At 35.1% G+C, this 18140-nt stretch overlaps 1 protein-coding gene across 2 annotated transcripts; it reads left to right on the top strand.

Moving 5' to 3' along the window:
* The first annotated feature begins 1246 nt into the window (after positions 1-1246).
* On the top strand, positions 1247-16918 carry tmem44 (transmembrane protein 44). Of its 2 annotated transcripts, none has more exon segments than NM_001045355.2 (9): positions 1247-1497; positions 1573-1708; positions 4012-4102; positions 4352-4512; positions 4645-4731; positions 5350-5520; positions 8279-8503; positions 10193-10336; positions 16662-16918. In NM_001045355.2, coding segments are annotated over 9 exon segments (1332 nt in total). In that variant the 5' UTR covers positions 1247-1351; the 3' UTR covers positions 16833-16918.
* Positions 16919-18140: the final 1222 nt, after the last annotated feature.

Raw genomic sequence — 18140 nt, 5'->3', positions numbered from 1 at the left:
CAACATGATGCTTTCATGTTGTGAATGCCAAATTCAGACCCTACCATCCGAATGCCACGGCAGAAATCGAGACTAATCAGACCAGGCAACGTTTTCCAATTTAGTTTCTTGTTCTTAGTTTCTTGGTCTTCTGCTGCTGTAGCCCATCCGTGTTCAGAGATACTTTTCTGCATACCTCGGTTGTAACGAGTGGTTATTTGAGTTACTTTTACCTTTCTATCAGCTCAAACTAGTCTGGCCATTCTCCTCTGACATCAACAAGGGCAGTTGGCAGGTGTACCTTATAAAGTGGCTGGTGAGTTTAAGTTTAGTGATTCTTTTTTTTGTATTTTTATTTTAATATATTTTCACTGACATTCTGGGCTGGGCGATATTGCAAAAATGCAATCTCAATAATTGTTTTCCATATTGAACGATAACGATGTATATTTTAATGAAAGCTCTTAATGCTTCTAGATTTAAAAAGAAGTACTCCAAAAATGTCTGAAGCCACAAAAATTAGAGGGTCAATTGAATGGCAACATTTTTTTGGCTAATAAATTGTCAGTGGCTTAAAATTCGGTACATCTCCAATATCAACACATTAGATTCACATTGTTGCACTTTTCTGCTGAGTGATTAGCTCTTATAGAGTAAATATTAGATTAGATCAATATAAAGTAAAAGTTCAAAGCTTCTCATTGTTATTGACATCGATTTTATCTCAATTCGATATAATATAATTTATCGGCCCAGTCTTATTTGTAATTTACTCAAAGTTCATAATGTTAAGATAAATGCTAAACTCCCTGGAAGAAAATATCCGGTATCTCATTGAGACTATCCTGGTAAAATAAAGGATGAAATGCAATATTTTAAAACTAGTCTAGTAGTTTTAATATCTAAGGAAAGGTATACATTTTTTATACTTTCATATATGTACGTATCTAATGGATTAAGTATATTTTAGATGTTGTGATTGGTAATTAATATCTCTTGTAAGTTCTTACTGCTTTTAATAATTATTTTTGACATGCATAGTCATTATTTAGTCCAAAGATACACTGCAGGATGTCTGTATCGAGCTTTTGTATGTTGACATTAACATTACAATAATAAATATAATTTAAGAAAGTAAAATGTGACTTCTTACCTGTTAAATACGTGAAGAATGATTTCTTAAAGTTAATTTAAAGCAGCCTAAAAGCCAATCATATGTGTGAACGTGCAAGGACGTGATTAATATTAATGAGCTAAGCTTGTGGGCGTTACTGAAATGATACAGGTGATTGAATGGCGTTCATTCATCCACATCATACAGCTGGCAACTAAAGATTGAAGCTAGATCCACTTTTCAGCAGAAGTGAAATAAATGGATAAAAGTATGTTTTTAGACACGGTCTTTCGATGGAGCCCGGAGTTTGTTAAAGGTTGTCTTTCGACATATGAAGAACATATTTGCACTTCGGCTGGTTTTTACATCTTGTCTGCTTTGATATTACTGGTTTCCTGTTCTCTGTGAGTGTCGTGTGATTACATTGAGCCAAATATTTGTTAGTTTGTGAACTCTCCTCACATGTTTCTCTCTCTCAGGCTTCTTTATCACAGATGTAGCGTTAAAACGCGAAGCAAGAATTGGGGTGATGAAGCGGTCTGCGCGCTGTATTGTTTCGTCGGTAATTTGTGCAGCGCAGTGGGCGCTTTCCTTTCCAACCAGTTTGATTTTCAGGTGAGAAATTAACAAGTGTTTTCTCAGAAGACTTCTAATATTATTATCATCATAACCACTTTGGACCAGTGTGTGATTGTTCGTTTGAAACATAAAACAGTGCCAACTACAGGGAGGAACAAGTACTCTTCAGAAACAAAAACTGAAAACGTGGAGTGGAGTGCATTGTTGGCTTAGATCTTTAAAATTGTATTCAAAATACGTTTTAATACAATGTCTGGCACTTTAAAATTATAATTTTGAGACCAGGCATGATCAAACTGTCTATACTAGATGTCGAATTGGAAATTTTAGGTTGACTCATTTGTATTTACTCAATAATGAAGCATCACCTAAATGTAATTACTGCCAGACTTCTCTTACTGTGAAAAATATTTTGTTGGAATGTGGAAGTTTGAATACCATTAGACAAAATTTTTATAAGGAAAGTACTTTGATGGACATTTTTAAAAAGGTACCACCTAGAACAGTCTTAAATGATTTATCAAAAAGTGAACTAAAATATCATATTTAATTCTGAATTTATGTTTGTGTGAATTTTATTTATTTATATTTTATATATTTGTCTAAGTAACTTTGTATTGTAATACAAATTAGTTTTTTTATCATGTAGTATTTTTTATGTGTATCCATTTTGCCATGAAATAGCCATAAGTTGCTGATGTGACTAAATAAATAACTAAATAATAAATAAATGTAAATACAATGTCTGAAAGTAAATTAATTAGCTTACTCAATGCTTGCTTACTCAAAACTCTAACACATAAACACAGTAGCCTACATATAAATCTCAGCACATACAATGTACAAAAACTTTTTAATCCTTTCAATTTGAGGCAAGCAGGACCTTTTAGCTTGATTTAAAAATGTAATACTTAAGGAATAATCCAAATTAAAAACATATTAAAATGCAAAACATTTTAAAGCACATTGTTACAGAATGTCACATATTCCTGACATTCATTGTTTCTCAAGCATGCTCAGTCTTTCTTGATAAATGAAACATTCTTTAACTGAAAATATAATAGTTAATTACTCTGCATCTCTGAATTTATTTATACAATCTGTTGAATTCATGTACAGTATTTATGAAGTATATTATTATATAAATAACTGTAATTACCTAAAATGTAACGTAATGACCTTATTTTTAATCTAATTATACAGCTAGTTACTTTGAAAGTAATTCCACTCAACACAGTTAGTGAGTATTGTCAAGTGTGGTGCATGCACTATTGTGCCACCTTTAATTCTTGCCGGGAATCAAACCTGCATTGCCCTTCCAGCGGCAACCCAACTTTGGGAAACACCCATAAACTTCTGCATTCACACTTATACATTACGGCCGATTTAGCTTACTCAATTAACCTATACCGCATGTCTTTGGGGAAAACTGGAGCACCAGGAACATGCAAACTTCACACAGAAATGTCAACTGATCCAGCCGGGACTTGAACCAGTGACCTTCTTGCTGTAAGGTGATCATGCTAACCACAGTGCCACCGTGATGCCCCAAGGCAAAATTATATTGTCTGTAAAGATGGATATTTAGCTTCAGTTATGTAACACATTTGTTACACTTGAAATTGCTTTTCTAATCTAATTTATAAGTAATTGTTCTAATCTTAATATTATTTGATTAATCTAAACCAGGGGTTCTCAAACTTTTTTCATCAAGTACCACCTCAGAAAAAAAATGTCTTTCCAAGTACCACCAAAATGAGCAGTATTGAAATACACTAGCGTAGTAGGCCCAGTAAAGCAGCTACAACTCTGCACAGTTAAAAAAACATGGCAGATTACCTCAGAAATATAGACTATATGTCATATATGGCATATTATATACATAATTTTTAATAAATTTTGAAATGTGTTCATTCTTCCGCATACAAATAGAAGGCAGCTTGCATACCACTAGTGGTACACAGTTTGAGAACCACTGATCTAAACTATTTTGTGTGATTTTTATTTGAATCATGTTTTTTTAAAGTAACTTTATAATTATTAGCACTAATATCATTTTACAGAACACTTATTTTTATGTTTCTTATACTATTGTGTTTATTCTGTTCTAGTTGTCACATTGTATTTTCTTTTTACATTTCCTTTATTTCAATAAAAAATTGAAAGTGCTGCATGCAGATTTTCCAAAAAAAAACAATAATGGAATGAATGTAATATTGATGATCATCATAATAATAGTTAAATAGTTACTTTCACTTAATCTAGAAAGCCATGTTAGCATTCTTGATGAGGTTTTACATTCAAGTTTATAAAAGTCACGTTCTTTACATCTTTTGCAGATTTCTATGGCATCATATATGGCAATTATGGATGTTGTGAATTTTCTGTCAATATCTTTCTCCATGTATTTATGGTTTAAGTCAAGAACAGGTAAGGATTTGTTCTATTGGGTTTACCTTGTTGGTTGCTTGTTTTAAACTCCAGCATATCTTGTTCACCATGTCCACACATAAAAAAATGTACAGCGTTGCTGCTATGTGCTTGCCTATTAGATATTTGCATTAATGGGCATCTGAACAGGTTATGTAATAAAGCGGCGACTAACTGTACATTTATCTCACAATGTGACTGTGCTGTCAATCCCATCGAAATAAACGTCTCATCCTTCATGTTCTCAAGGAAGGAAAATGAGAATGATTTCAAGAAGGAGGAGACAGAACTTTCTAGCGGTGTGTTTGCTGTTTATTATGGCTGGCAGTGTTTACTTGGGTTTACCAGTCCGTTCAATTCCAGTAAGAGCATCTCCAACCATGAGGAGATTATTTGGCATGTTCCTCAATGTAAGTAAAGTCACTTTCAAAGTAAAGTGTATAGCATCATATCTGATGATTTATGTAATCTTCGTACGCCTGCTCATAAAGCATTTTGTATATGGGCTATGTGTACTTTTTGCATGTGTATTTTGAAAACAGGACCATACTGAGAACCTCGGTTATGTTCTGGGTCTTCTGGCTTTCGCTATCAGCTGGACCTCCAAGTTTCCCTTCATCTTGAAAGCTGTGAGTGGCAATTCTTAGCAATTTTGAAAAGCTGTCATCTATTTTCTAAAATAGTTGTACAATTTAGCCATATTTGTACAAAACAGCATAATAATAATCATAATAATAATTTGTTGTTGTTATTGCTATTAATAACAACAATGGTGATTATAATTATTATTGTCATTATTTAACTTTTTTATTATTTGTATAATTTTTAATAAATATATATCCATCAATCCAATTATAATTTAGTAATAATAAAATATACACAGACTATAAATCCATTTATTAATGAATATTGATGATGATAATAACAATACTTATTATTATTATTATTAGTAGTAGTACTAGTATTATTAATATTATTATTAATAATATTCATTCATTGATTCATTTTTTTTTTTCAGCTTAGTCTCTTTATTAATCAGGGGTTGCCACAGGGGAATGAACCGCCAACTTTTACAGCATATGTTTTACGCAGCGAATGCCCTTTTAGCCGCAACCCAAAACTGGGAAACATTATTATTATTATTATTATTAATATTATTATAATTGCCATATTTTATAATCTTATATATAATTTGTATTTGGGTAATAATTTTAATAATTTTGAGATAATAGTCTTATCTTTTTCAGAACAGAGGAGAGCAGGGATCTGCAGTGCTGGTGTCCTCCAGACTCCTGTCTTCTGTAGCTGGAGCTCTTTATGGATCTGCTATTCTTCTCTACGACACACAGCTAAAATCAGTTATCAAGACAATGCCATGGATACTCTCTGCTATCTGTGGTTCCATTCTGGATCTTTCTGTATCCTTTGACTGACTGAATCTAGTTCTGTGTTATCAGAAAGACTATTTAAATCTTTTTTATTTATTATGCCTTGACTATTATATACCCAGTTTCAAATGCAAGTCTTAAGGATAGTTCTTGACTAAATTGAGTGTATGAGCCATCTTAACTTTTGTGCGCTGTTTAAATTGACTACCCTTGCATTATGTTGGTGGCTGTTTTTGACCCATTGACTTCCATTTGACAATTTTCCATTAGACATTTTTTGATTGCAAAGCCACGACAGCATATAATCTTGCATTCTCGATTGTTGCTGGTTTTCCCTGTTGGGAAGTGGTAAAGTTGGCGACATTAAACTTTTAGATAGGCCTGTGGAAAAACGTTTCTGGCTTTTATATGGAGTTCTATAGAGTAAAACAGCAAATTATAGTGTGCGATCATAATTACACTTACTATGATTTCTGTGTTGTGAGAGATGAGCAGCTTATTTTTTTATTTTCTCAAACATATCAAGTTAAGTGCACAAAGGTTTCTCTCACACTTACACACCCTATAATTTTTATCCAGAAACTAAGTTTTTTTTGCACTGCAACTTATGATCCACAGTAAAGATTAGTAAATGTACCTCTTCACAACAGTGGAAACTAGCAATAACCATGTTTTTTTGTGTCATGGCTTTGCAATCCAAAAATGTCATTATAATGGAAGTCAATGGGGCAAAAACTGCCATGAACATAATGAAAGGGTAGTAAATTTGCCCTGAGTGTATTGTAGAAGAAAATCATAGCATTTTCCTAAAATCTGTGTCAAAATAAGGGTTTTCACCAAAAATTGTTCCATTTGCTGAAAGTTGCAGCCAAATTAAGACTCAATCACCCCAGAATGGGTTGTTGTATGGAGATAAATTCTACTTAAGATACTACACCAGCTGAATCGTGATACCAAATAGTGTTGCAATACTATAATTCATAACTCAAATTATAATGAAACTTGTCAGGAATACTATATTTTACATGTTGTTATTATACTTGAATTTAATTTATTCATAATTCTTTTATTATTGAAAAAGTATTATTTGCACGTCACTTTACCTAAAAAGGTTTCACTCCATTTGGTTTATTTTATAGATAACTGACCTACAAAAATACATTAAAATAAAGATATAAACTATACCAAATGAAATTTGTTACAAACAGAGCATTTTTCCAACAGAATTAGGCTATATGAAGTTAAATTGTTACATAGTTTTAATGTTTTCTGTTGCTATTTTGTTTTTTTCATCTATTTTTTTTTTCTTCTTAGGTAACAATGCAAAGTAATGAAATTTTTCTCTTTGAGTTGTTCTTTTTAAGAGATTGCTGTGGTTTTTGTAGTTACCAAATCATACTGACCGGAACAAAAATGAACCGATTCAGGTGTATGTTTAAAACGTCAGAAAACATCTGAAAATGTAACTAGTGACCACATGCAACACTATCTATTGTAGGTGCCGATACTACCATTTACAAACTACTGTGGCACCGCCAGCATTTTGAAGACATAGTATCGTGATACTACCGTAGTACTGGTAAACTGTGCAACCCTACCCCAGACTGGATGAAAACGTCCCGAGCAGCACATAAGAGTTAGGTAAAATAGCATACCAGTAGTGTTTTTACATTTACAAAAAAATTGTAATTTAAATGACAAATTTTTTTTAAATAAATTAATCAATTGCCTTATTTAGTGAAGATGTAGTCCTAACTTAAGCTAAGCCCTGGTTGTGAAACCAGCCCATAGTGTTTGCATGGGTGAGCATGAAATTGGTCATATGATGCCTCGTAATCTATCTCTTACACAATTAAACAGAAAACAGCTCCAGAATGTGTGTGTTTTAATGTGGGCACGCACCATGTCATTGAGTGTGTTTTTAAGTGTTTTAAACTAAAACTTTTTATTGTTAAACTAAATTCAATTCATGTTCGTTTCTTTAGCACTTTTACAATGTAGATTGTGTCAAAGCAGGCAAAACATAGAAGTTCTAGTAAATTAAAACTGTGTCAGTCCAGTTTTCAAAGTTGAAGTTCAGTTCAGTTTAGTTCAGTTCAGTGTGGTTTTTTTCATTGCTGAAAGTCCAAACACTAAAGAGAAATCCATCGATGTGCAGCTCAACAAGTCCCAAACCAAGCAAGCCAGTGGTGACAATGGCGAGGAACAAACTTCACCAATTGACGAAAATGAAGGACAAAAACTTTGAAAGAAATCAGGCTCAGTTGGGCACAACTATTTCTCCTCTGGCCAAACTTCCTGTGCAGAGCTGCAGTCTAGGTGCTTGAGAAAGCTAGACGTTCATCGTGGAGAAGCTGCAGGTGTGTGTAGGTCACCAGCGAGTGTTCCGGCTGGTCCACGAGATCAATGCGAAGTCTCGTCTGTCACTGAGGTCTTTCAGGAATCAGTCTCAGCATTACTCCAGGGTTATTTTCTCAAAATACTGTAACAAGATACTGCAATACCAACACCATAATTAAATGTTTGTGTTTGCATTTGCTTTAGAAACCTTGGTAGCTGAAACTCATAATTACGGTAAATTCCCAACACTCTCTTGATGTTTTGTCCAGTCACAAAGCACTGTACCAGCTGGCCAATCAGAGGGCTTTTTAGATTTTAAAAAAACTGATAGTATTGCTGTAAGGTGTCAAAAATCAGGTTTTTAACAAATGTAAAAAATAGATGACGTGCCTCCTTAATTAGTGAACAACACTGAATAATGGGTCAGTCTTTAACGTTGATGTGTCAGATTGTGGTCCTCGTCTGTTACAGATCCAGTCACAAGCGTCCCTCTGTGCGCTCTTTAGACTCGGACACTGAGTCTTTACTGGGTGAACCTTCAGTCACAGGTCAGCTATGCAACAACAATGAATGTTGCAGGAAGAAACACCATCTTTCCACAGCAAGAGGTATCTCTCCCAAAGGAACAGACATGGGACTCTACATGGATGTCAACATACAGCCAATGAGAAAGGTTTGGACTTGTTCTGTTTTGTCAATCCAATCACAAGTGATATCATTTGTCCACATACAGTAGGTATTTGAAAAAGCATATGATCAGATTACTATTGTAGTGCAAACTCTCATGTGGTCAAATGTGTTCAAATCGCCATAAAGACCTACTGAAGTCATTCTTAAACATTACAGAAGGTTATGTTAAAGCACGCTAGCCAAACAGAATTCACACTTTCTTTAAAGGTAAAAAAAAAAGGTTTGGTGGCTTTATAAATACTAGCATAATAAATGATATGCTACCTTCATGAAATCTTTGAATATCATCTAAATGATGTGTGGGAAGGCAGCGTCTCACAGCAAGAAGGTTTCCTCTGCGTGCTCCAGTTTCCAGTTCAAAGACTTGTGGTATAAGTGAATTGAATAAACAAAATTATCCATGAGTGTGTGTGTGTGAATGAGTGTGTATGAGTGTTTTCCAATGCCAGGTAGTGCAATACTGCTGGAAGGGCAATTGCTGTGTAAAACAAATGCTGGAATAGTTGGCGGTTCATTCTGCTCTGGTGACCTCTGAAATAGAGACTACTGTAAGCTGAAGGAAAATGAATAATGGGGGAATTGATTTGATTTTGTCTAAAATTTCCAGCTTTAGTTAAGTTTGCAGAACTTTATTTGCCAACAAAGTGAAGTTTTAGTCAGTGGTGTAATTCTTTAATGAATTGTCAATGTTTTAAAACATGCATTATAACATCGACATGCTGTTGATAACTTCGTTTTGTGCAAAGCAACACACAAGGATGCAATTTCAGTCACCAAAATGTGGCACAAAAATGATGATGCTTAATTCAGTGTAGACAAATTGTGTTATATAAAATTAAACGTGAACAGTGTATATAGTTTAACGATATAAATGTAATATAAACTCATTAAAAATAAAAGGAAAAAAATATTTTTGTAAAATTTTATTTTCTTTTTCACCACTTTACCTTTTACTCAGTGTATTTAATTGTACTTTTAAAGAAACGGTACAGTATGTAAATGTTAGAAAAGGCCTATATACAGTTGCAATCAGAATTATTAGCTCCCCTTTGAAATATCTTTTTTATTTTTATTTATTTTTAATTTTTTTTCCTAAATGATGTTTAACAGAGCAAGGAAATGTTCACATTATGTCTAATAATATTTTTTTCTTCTGGAGAAAGTCTGGAGAAAGTTTTATTTTGGCTAGAATAAAAGCAGTTTACATTTAAAAAAAAACAAAAAAAAAACACCATTTTAATGTCAATATTATTAGCCCCTTTAATATTTATTTTTTTCTCGATAGTCTACAGAACAAACCATCATTATACAATAACTTGACTAATTACCCTTACTTGCCTAGTTAACCTAATTAACCTAGTTAAGCCGTTAAATGTCACTAAGCTGTATAGTAAATATTATTTACTGTCATCATGGCAAAGATTAAATAAATCAGTTATTAGAAATGAGTTATTAAACCTTGTTTAAAAATGTGTTGAAAAAATCTGCTCACTGTTAAAAATAAACAGGGAGGCTAATAATTCAGATTGCAACTGTATATACTTGTCCACTCATCAGAAAAGTGCCCTAAAATTCTTTTCTTTTCTTCTGCTCGCAATCTAATATCATAAAACATATTAATACCATGTGTAAATGTGCTCTGAGTTTTGCTTATGTCTGGTTTCTCCTCCAGGTTTGTCTGAAGGAGGTGACCATCTCGCGGGACGGCTCCTCAGAGAGTCTTCCTCTGAAGAGGACTGTCAGGGTGGTGCGGGTTGATGAACACTGTTCCTGCGGCAGCTCCACTGACTCGTCCTCTCTCGACTCTGAACTAGAGGTTAGACCATTTGGGTTTTTCAGCTGCACATATACACATGACCCGGTGTATGTCAGCTGAATGTATGCACTTAAGCACTTATGATAATAGTAGAAAAAACATATTAAAAATTAAAAATAAGTAAAATTTAGGTAAAAATTTACTTTTTAAATATTTACATGTACATTATTATAAACATTATATTATTGCATTACAGTATATAATATAGATATAATATATATTGTGTATGTGTCTGTCTGCATCTATCTTGGTAGGCATCATAATTATTTAATTATTAAATTAAATTAAATAAAATATATACACACACACACATAAATGATGTATAGTCATGGCCCGGATTATTAGCAAATTATACATTTATATTAATATACTTAAAACATGCATGAATGTTATGATTTTATTGAAATTAGGGCTATTATAAATATTATTATAAGAAATATCTATAACAACAATAATATTTATATAAATTGCAGATTCCAAATTATTGACACCCTTTAAAAAAAACTTGTTTATAGTATAAAAAATGTTAATGATTCAAATAAAAACTAATATTTAGAAAAACTAATGAACCCAATGCAGTTATTGTATTTTGCAGTACTGTTTTCTGAGGGCAGGTGGTAGCAGAGTTTTAAGACTGGAAATAAATTGCATTTAAAATGAGTTTCTTTAGTATCTTTAGTTTTCAGTATCATTTATACACTTACTAAATGGAAAGAAAACAGTTTCTGTATAATCGAATTACTCAGAAAGCATATCAACATAATCTGAATGTTAAACATTATCCCCTGAAAATTGTTGTTGTTGTAGTCTGGTCCTTTTTTGGCTTTTCAAACAGGCTTATGAGAATGCCAAGTGATTGAGGATGTCATTTAATCTAACACAAAGGCGAATCGCCCTGCGTGAAAACAATTGAACTTTGTTTTATTCACTAAACAGGAAAATGCTAAGCATGTGAACCTCCGCAGACGCCGTGTGCGATAAAGCCTAGAGTTTAGACCATCACATCTTTCTGGATGTCCAGCACAGCCTTGACAAATGTATGGTTTCCGACAGCTCGTATTCACAGTGTAATTTCTTAGAATACAGAATTAGTCATTGTTTTAATATGTAATATTACATAAAGACTCATTACTAGCTGTCAAAGTTAAAGGAATAGTTCATTTAAAACTGAAAATTGCCAACATTTACTTATGCTTGTTTTAAACACTTTCGTTTTTTTTTTTGTTGAAAGAAAGCTATTTGATATTTCAAGAAACCTGGAAAACAGTAACCATTAACTTATTGAAGTCAATGGTTACTGTGTAACGGTGGTTGTGTTGGCTTAAATAAGTCTTGTAAATTCACAAGTGTCCGCTGAAGGAAGGATCATCGTACCATTCTAGTACTGTCAGTATAAGAGTAGATGGAATGACTTATTTGTAGTGAACCATTTCGTCTGCTAGGTGGGTGATGTGATACAGCTTGTCTTCCAACACGGTGTACTGGTCTTGTTCCTGTTGCTCATTTTTAGCAAGAGCTTGAAAGATCTTCATGATGTCTGAGTCTTGATGTTGTTTTTCCCAGATGGTTTGTGGGGTGACAGGGATTTCGGGCAGATTCTTTTTAGGTTTGGTGGAATTCATTTCCAATTGCAGAGCAGAATAGTTTGTAACTACTGTAAACATCGTAGGTTCCAAATAGTGCTGATACTTGTATAAAGCCCACACCACCGCCAGACACTCTTTCTCCGTGGTGGAGTAATTTAAGTTCTGCCTTAGTCAACGTTCTACTGGCATAAGCAATTACTACTTCGCTACCCTGCTGTTTATGTTGGGTCAAAACAGCCCCTAGTCCTGGGGTCCGTTCTTCGTACCTCGCTTAAATGATCTAAGATTATTTGGCAGATCCTGGATCTTTTAATCTTGATAACTGATCTCCCGCTAATTAGGCTCTTCAAACCAGTTCGCGAATCAGATTAGAATGTCTGGATGAACTGATCTGAGATCGCTGCATGTGTTGTGAAGGACAGATCTATCGATCCTCGAAATCATGATCAGCAATGCAACGATTGACTGACGGCACAGCAGCGTAATGATACCGTCTGATTAATATTCAATTATCCATGTGAGCAAAATTAGATCAAATTAGCAGTAAGCGGCTTGTTAAATATGACGCGCAATAACCTCCCACATTTGTTGTGAGCTGCAGGCTTTACACTTTCATGTGTCAAGAGTATTCATCATGTATTTCAATGCAAATCAGTGTATTTAGTTCTACATTTAGAAAAGATTTTCTTTATTATAGAAGGCGTTTTTTAATCGGTGTAAAGAATAACTGGTTGTTTACAAAAGCATTTTCATATTGGTAAAGGCGTCTGCAACTTTTGTGAAGCATCAAATCACTGGCATATTAACTATCAAAACATGTTTATGACTGCATAAATGTATTATTGCTTTTAAAAAAAGTCACATATTGTGCATTTCTATTATACACAATTTGTACTAAGCGATCTAAAAAGTTAAAATCAATAAGTTTTCTCTTTGCACCACCAGGTGGCAGTCTTTGTACTTTCATTTCGAGGGTGCAGATTGCATACGTTTTATTAACATGTATAACTTAATTTATTTTATTAATGACTATATATAGTTAAAAAATATGTATCATTTTCCCAAGTGTATATAACTACTACTGTAAGAAAATATCAGAATTCGGAACATACTTTCTGTATTATCTTTGCTTGAACTAAGCCGATCTAATCCTGTTTATATGAATTGAACCTGCTCCCGATCAGGTTTGACCTAACAGAACTGTTGCTATGACAACAACTCTCGGATCAGCTTTGAAGAACGAAACGATCCTGGATCGTGTCAAATCGTCAATATCCAAATCCAGCTAACTGAGTAATCCACGTATGAAGAACGGACCCCTGATTCACTGGGATCAGTACACGCAGTGAAGGTTAAGGTCTGGATGGCCCAGGATGGCAGGTGTGATAAGACAGAACTTCAGATTGTTAAATGCTTGCTGGCATTGTGAATCCCACCTGAATTCTCATCCTTCTATTTGCTACCTAAACTTCCATCTTGCCCCCGGAACTTTTGTTCGGACATTCTAGGAAGGACAGGTCGGAATAGCTCCCCCTAGTGGCGCTTAGAAAAATTTTGGAGTGGCATCTCATTATTTAGAAGACTTGCTTCGTTTACCAAATAAATTTGATCTAAATGGATTTGCATTGTAAACATAAATACAAGTTAAAAGGTATTTGTTTTTAGTTCATATACTAAGGTTTCATATATTAAAAATGGCAGCAGATTCTGTCTGGCCCTACTTATGGGTAAAACAAAGACCATGCAGGTCGGGTAGTTGAAACCATAGGCTACAAATAATTAATTTATTATGAATGAATTAATCAATAATTAATTCACCGCCGCTATGCCATCTTCCATCAAAATGTTTCACATTAGACATCGTACGATGCCAAATTGGTCAACATCACCCAACCCTAGCACGTGGTTAACTATTTATGTGCCTGGGTAAAAGATGTGTCTTAATCTGGCTACAAACCCAAGTGTATTTCAAACCTGTGGTAAGCACTGGGGCTGAATGAGCTTTCCAGAAGTGTGTGGAGCATTCACACGCTATTCTAACAGAAATAACAAAACAAGCCAATCTCATCCAGCCTAAATGACCAGTAATGGATTCAAGCCCTAAATGTTTAAACTGTAGTCAAACAAGATGGAGAGGAAAACGTTACTACTTTAAGGGTGCTTTCACACCTGTGAATGATTCAGTTGTTCCGAAACAGAGATTAAAATTGTTACATTGTTGCTCTTTGCTCTTGGAGCGGTTCGCTTTCACACTGCAAAGTTTCTAATCGGACCAAAAGAGCTAAAACAAGTCACGTGCGAGTAAACTCTCCTTACACTGGTCAGAGTGTCAGGGTTTATTTTGCAGCGTCCCGCTCAGCTGTCAGGAGAGGTGGTGGTTTGGTGGTGATTGACGGTGCGCGCGCGTGACGTGTCTGAGGAGAGACGCGGTGGGGAGGGGTGAGAAGGGTGCGGGACGATGCCTATTTGAGGACTGGGAGAGAGACGCGAGATTACCGGGAGATCATCACTTGTTTGCGGGCATCCGGAGACTCGCGAAACTTCCCGCCCTACTCATAATTCTCTCTTCATATAGCCGTAAGCCTATTACAAATCCATAAAACACTGTGATATAACCGCGCTCGGATCGGATCGCTTTCTCACTGCAATCGAACCGCTCCAGGGTTCGTTTCAATCGAGCCGAGACCACCTCATTCAAGCGATCTCGGAGCGATTACTTTGGCGCGGAACAGAGCGCGATTGCCCTGTTCACATATGCCAATTGAACCGCGCTAACTGGGCAAACGAGATACGTTCCGAAACAAAAGTGTAGGTGTGAAAGCACCCTAAGGGTGCTTTCACACCTGTGAATCGATTCAGTTGTTCCGAAACAGAGATTACAATTGTTACATTGTTGCTCTTTGCTCTTGGAGCGGTTCGCTTTCACACTGCAAAGTTTCTAAACGGACCAAAAGAGTTAAAACAAGTCACGTGCGAGTAAACTCTCCTCACATTGGTCAGAGTGTCAGGGTTTATTTTGCAGCGTCGTGCTCAGCTGTCAGGAGAGGTGGTGGTTTGGTGGTGATTGACAGGGTGCGCGCGACATGTCTGAGGAGAGACGCGTTGGGGAGGGGTGAGAAGTGTGTGCGACTATGCCTATTTGAGGGAGGGAGACGCAAGATTACCGGGAGATCATCACTCGTTTGCGGGCATCCGGAGACTCGCGAAACTTCCCGCCCTACTCATAATTCTCTCTTCATATAGCCATAAGCCTATTACATATGCATAAAACACTGTGATATAACCGCGCTCGGATCGGATCGCTTTCTCACTGCAATCAAACCACTCCAGGGTTCGTTTCAATCGAGCCGAGACCACCTAATTCAAGCGATCTCGGAGCGATTACTTTGGCGCGGAACAGAGCGCGATTTCCCTGTTCACATATGCCAATCGAACCGCGCTAACTGGCCAAACGAGACACGTTCCGAAACAAAAGTGTAGGTGTGAAAGCACCCTAAGACTGAACCAGGACATTTCTGAATGTTGGGTGCATAGCTACTTTTTCTCATTGTTTTGGTTGGTAAAAGCATCAATAACCCAATTATAGCACTTCAGCAACAAAACAATTATTTAAATAAATCCAAAATGATAAAAAAAATGTAAATTTGAAATGATTAAAATGATGAATATGGGAAAAAAATAGTTAATTGTCCTTTATCAGAATGTAAGATTCTTGCAATTCCTTTCGATTGTGTGGCTTACAGTAAAGCAGCAGTGAAAGGGAAAGCTGGGCTTGGTGTTCCAGAAATTCATGATTGTTCTGCTGTTAAAGATCTGTAATAAAGGAACAGGGCAGGACCTTTCTGCATCGGAAGTGGTACAAAATGCTTGTTCAGTCTACAGGAGATTTGGCCCTCTGCTCTGCTATTTTAGGAGTGGGTCTGTCGCCCGCCCCGATGCATGGAGAGCAGAGGACAGGCCGAGGGGTTTTCTTAACCCTACACACTGAGGAGGGGCTGTTTGTGTCTGTGCGAATGAACTATGCAACTCTCTTATGCCAAAAGTGGTTTAATAGCTAATTTAGTTGCTGTCATTTCATTCTAAACCCATAATAGTTAGTTGAAAAAAAGCATAGCAATTGCATGTACCTTTTTGCATGTTGGTTTTAAATAATAGTAAATGATTTGTAAATGTGTTCAAGCTTTATTGAGTGATCATTTATAAATCATAATTTATTCATTTATTTTATAAACATTTACCAATGAATTTCTAATCAAGTGTAATTACTTTGCAAATACTATTTATTAAGTATGTTTGTATATTTTACTTACTAAATTATTAAATATTAGTTACTTAATTACACTGTAAAAAATGCTGGGTTCCACACAATTCCTTCATGTTGTCCCAACACAAATAGATTAAGTTAACTTAATGGTTCTTACAGATTTAAGTGGATTGAACTTGAAACAAATAAGTTGTCCCCCAAAAAAAACCTAAGAATTGTGTTGTTTCAACTGCTTTTACATAAGTAGTTTAATCAAGCAGCAAAAGTCAGTTTATGGGTTATTATTTAAATTAATTGGGTTATTAAATATTAATTAAATGTGTATTTCATATGGAAAATATAATTTACTATAAATGTATATATATAATATAATATAATAAAAAAATTATTAATTATTTGGTCTTGGTCCTTTTGTGTTTTATTTTTGCTCTTACACAACATTCTTTTAAAAGCATTTTTTCATTTGTTTATGAAGTGGGACTTTGGAGAAACAAAATCGCAGTGGACGCCGGTAGAAGAAGCTCCAGAAGATCTGCAGAAAGTTATGCCTCTCCAGGAATGGTCAGTGGGTTCGAGTGGCAGACTAGGATCTCATGTCTGCTTCTGCAACCGTGCACAGCTGGCAGAGAAATTGGCCTCCAAATAGACAGGTGCCACTAAATCCAGTGCTGTTTCGTCATTAATGCATTTGAGTGTTTTTGAAGTCAAATAAAGCAGTGTATTTCACATTCAGATACCGAGTCTAAAGCTACTGTGTCATCCTTCTGATCAGGCTCATTTCTGAGTTTAGGCAGGACCTCAGAGAAAAACTTTTTTTTTTCCATGCGCATCAATTTAAAATTTTTCATATTCTTGAGACTTCATGTACAATTTGGCTGATTATAAATAACAACTTATTGTACTAAAACTGTGGAATTTTTTTTTTCTTTTGGCCGCTTGCAGCATTTTTTTGAATTATGCAGTGATTAAAAGATTCTTCTCAGGAAAAAGCAAGGCAAGTTTATTTATATAGCACATTTCATACACAATGGTAAGAAACGAGTATAAGAAAATAAAAACAAGAAGGAATAACAATTTCTAAAAATGGATAATAAACCTAATTAAAATGTTAAAACGGGCTTAAAAGGAATGAAAAATAAAATAAAGACTGAATAATGTGATCTGTCGGACCTAGCACAGTGCTCATTCAGTAGAGGCACAGCTAAACAGATGTGTTTTCAGTCTTGATTTGAATGTACCTAATGTTGGAGCACATCTGATCATTTATGAAAGCTGATTCCAGCAGTGAGGGGCGTATTAGCTATAGGCATATTCACCCTGCTTTAAATGTTCTCTTGAAATTTCTAATTTACCCGATTCTAATGATCTGAGTGATCTGTTAGGTTTGTGATCAGTGAGGATATCTGTAGATTATTGTGGTCCTATAAGCCATTTAGTGATTTATAGACAAGTCATAATACTTTCATATCCATTGAATGTAACTGGGAGCCAGTGTAAAGACCTGCGGACAGGTATGATGTGCTCTGATTTTCTGGTTAGAATCCTAGCGGCATCCTTTTGGACGAGCTGTAACTGTCTGCTTGTATTTTTGGGAAGGACTATAAAGAGGTCGTTACAGTAATCCATCCTGCTGCTGATAAAAGCATGAACGAGCTTCTCTAAGTAAGAAACTTTCACTCTAATATGTTTACAAAAAATAAAACATCAATTTCCAGTCTGACTTCATCCAATGTTCAGATATTTGAAATGTATCCAAGCAATGTTGGGTTAGATACTTCAAAAAGTATAGATCTTTTTCCCATTTGCGAGTTTCTTAGTAGCGGAAGGCGTCATAGTTGGGTTAACTTAGAGTGCAGTGAATGGGGGAGTACAACAAATAATTTTTTACAAAAGGAAAACTCCATGAGGGTAATTTCAAGACTTCCAGAAAAAGGAAAAAATAATATGTTGATGA

This window comes from Danio rerio, chromosome 11 (assembly GCF_052040795.2).
Source record: "Danio rerio strain M-AB ecotype USA chromosome 11, GRCz13ab, whole genome shotgun sequence".
Lineage (NCBI taxonomy): Eukaryota > Metazoa > Chordata > Actinopteri > Cypriniformes > Danionidae > Danio > Danio rerio.
This window is presented reverse-complemented; position numbering and strand designations above follow the sequence as displayed.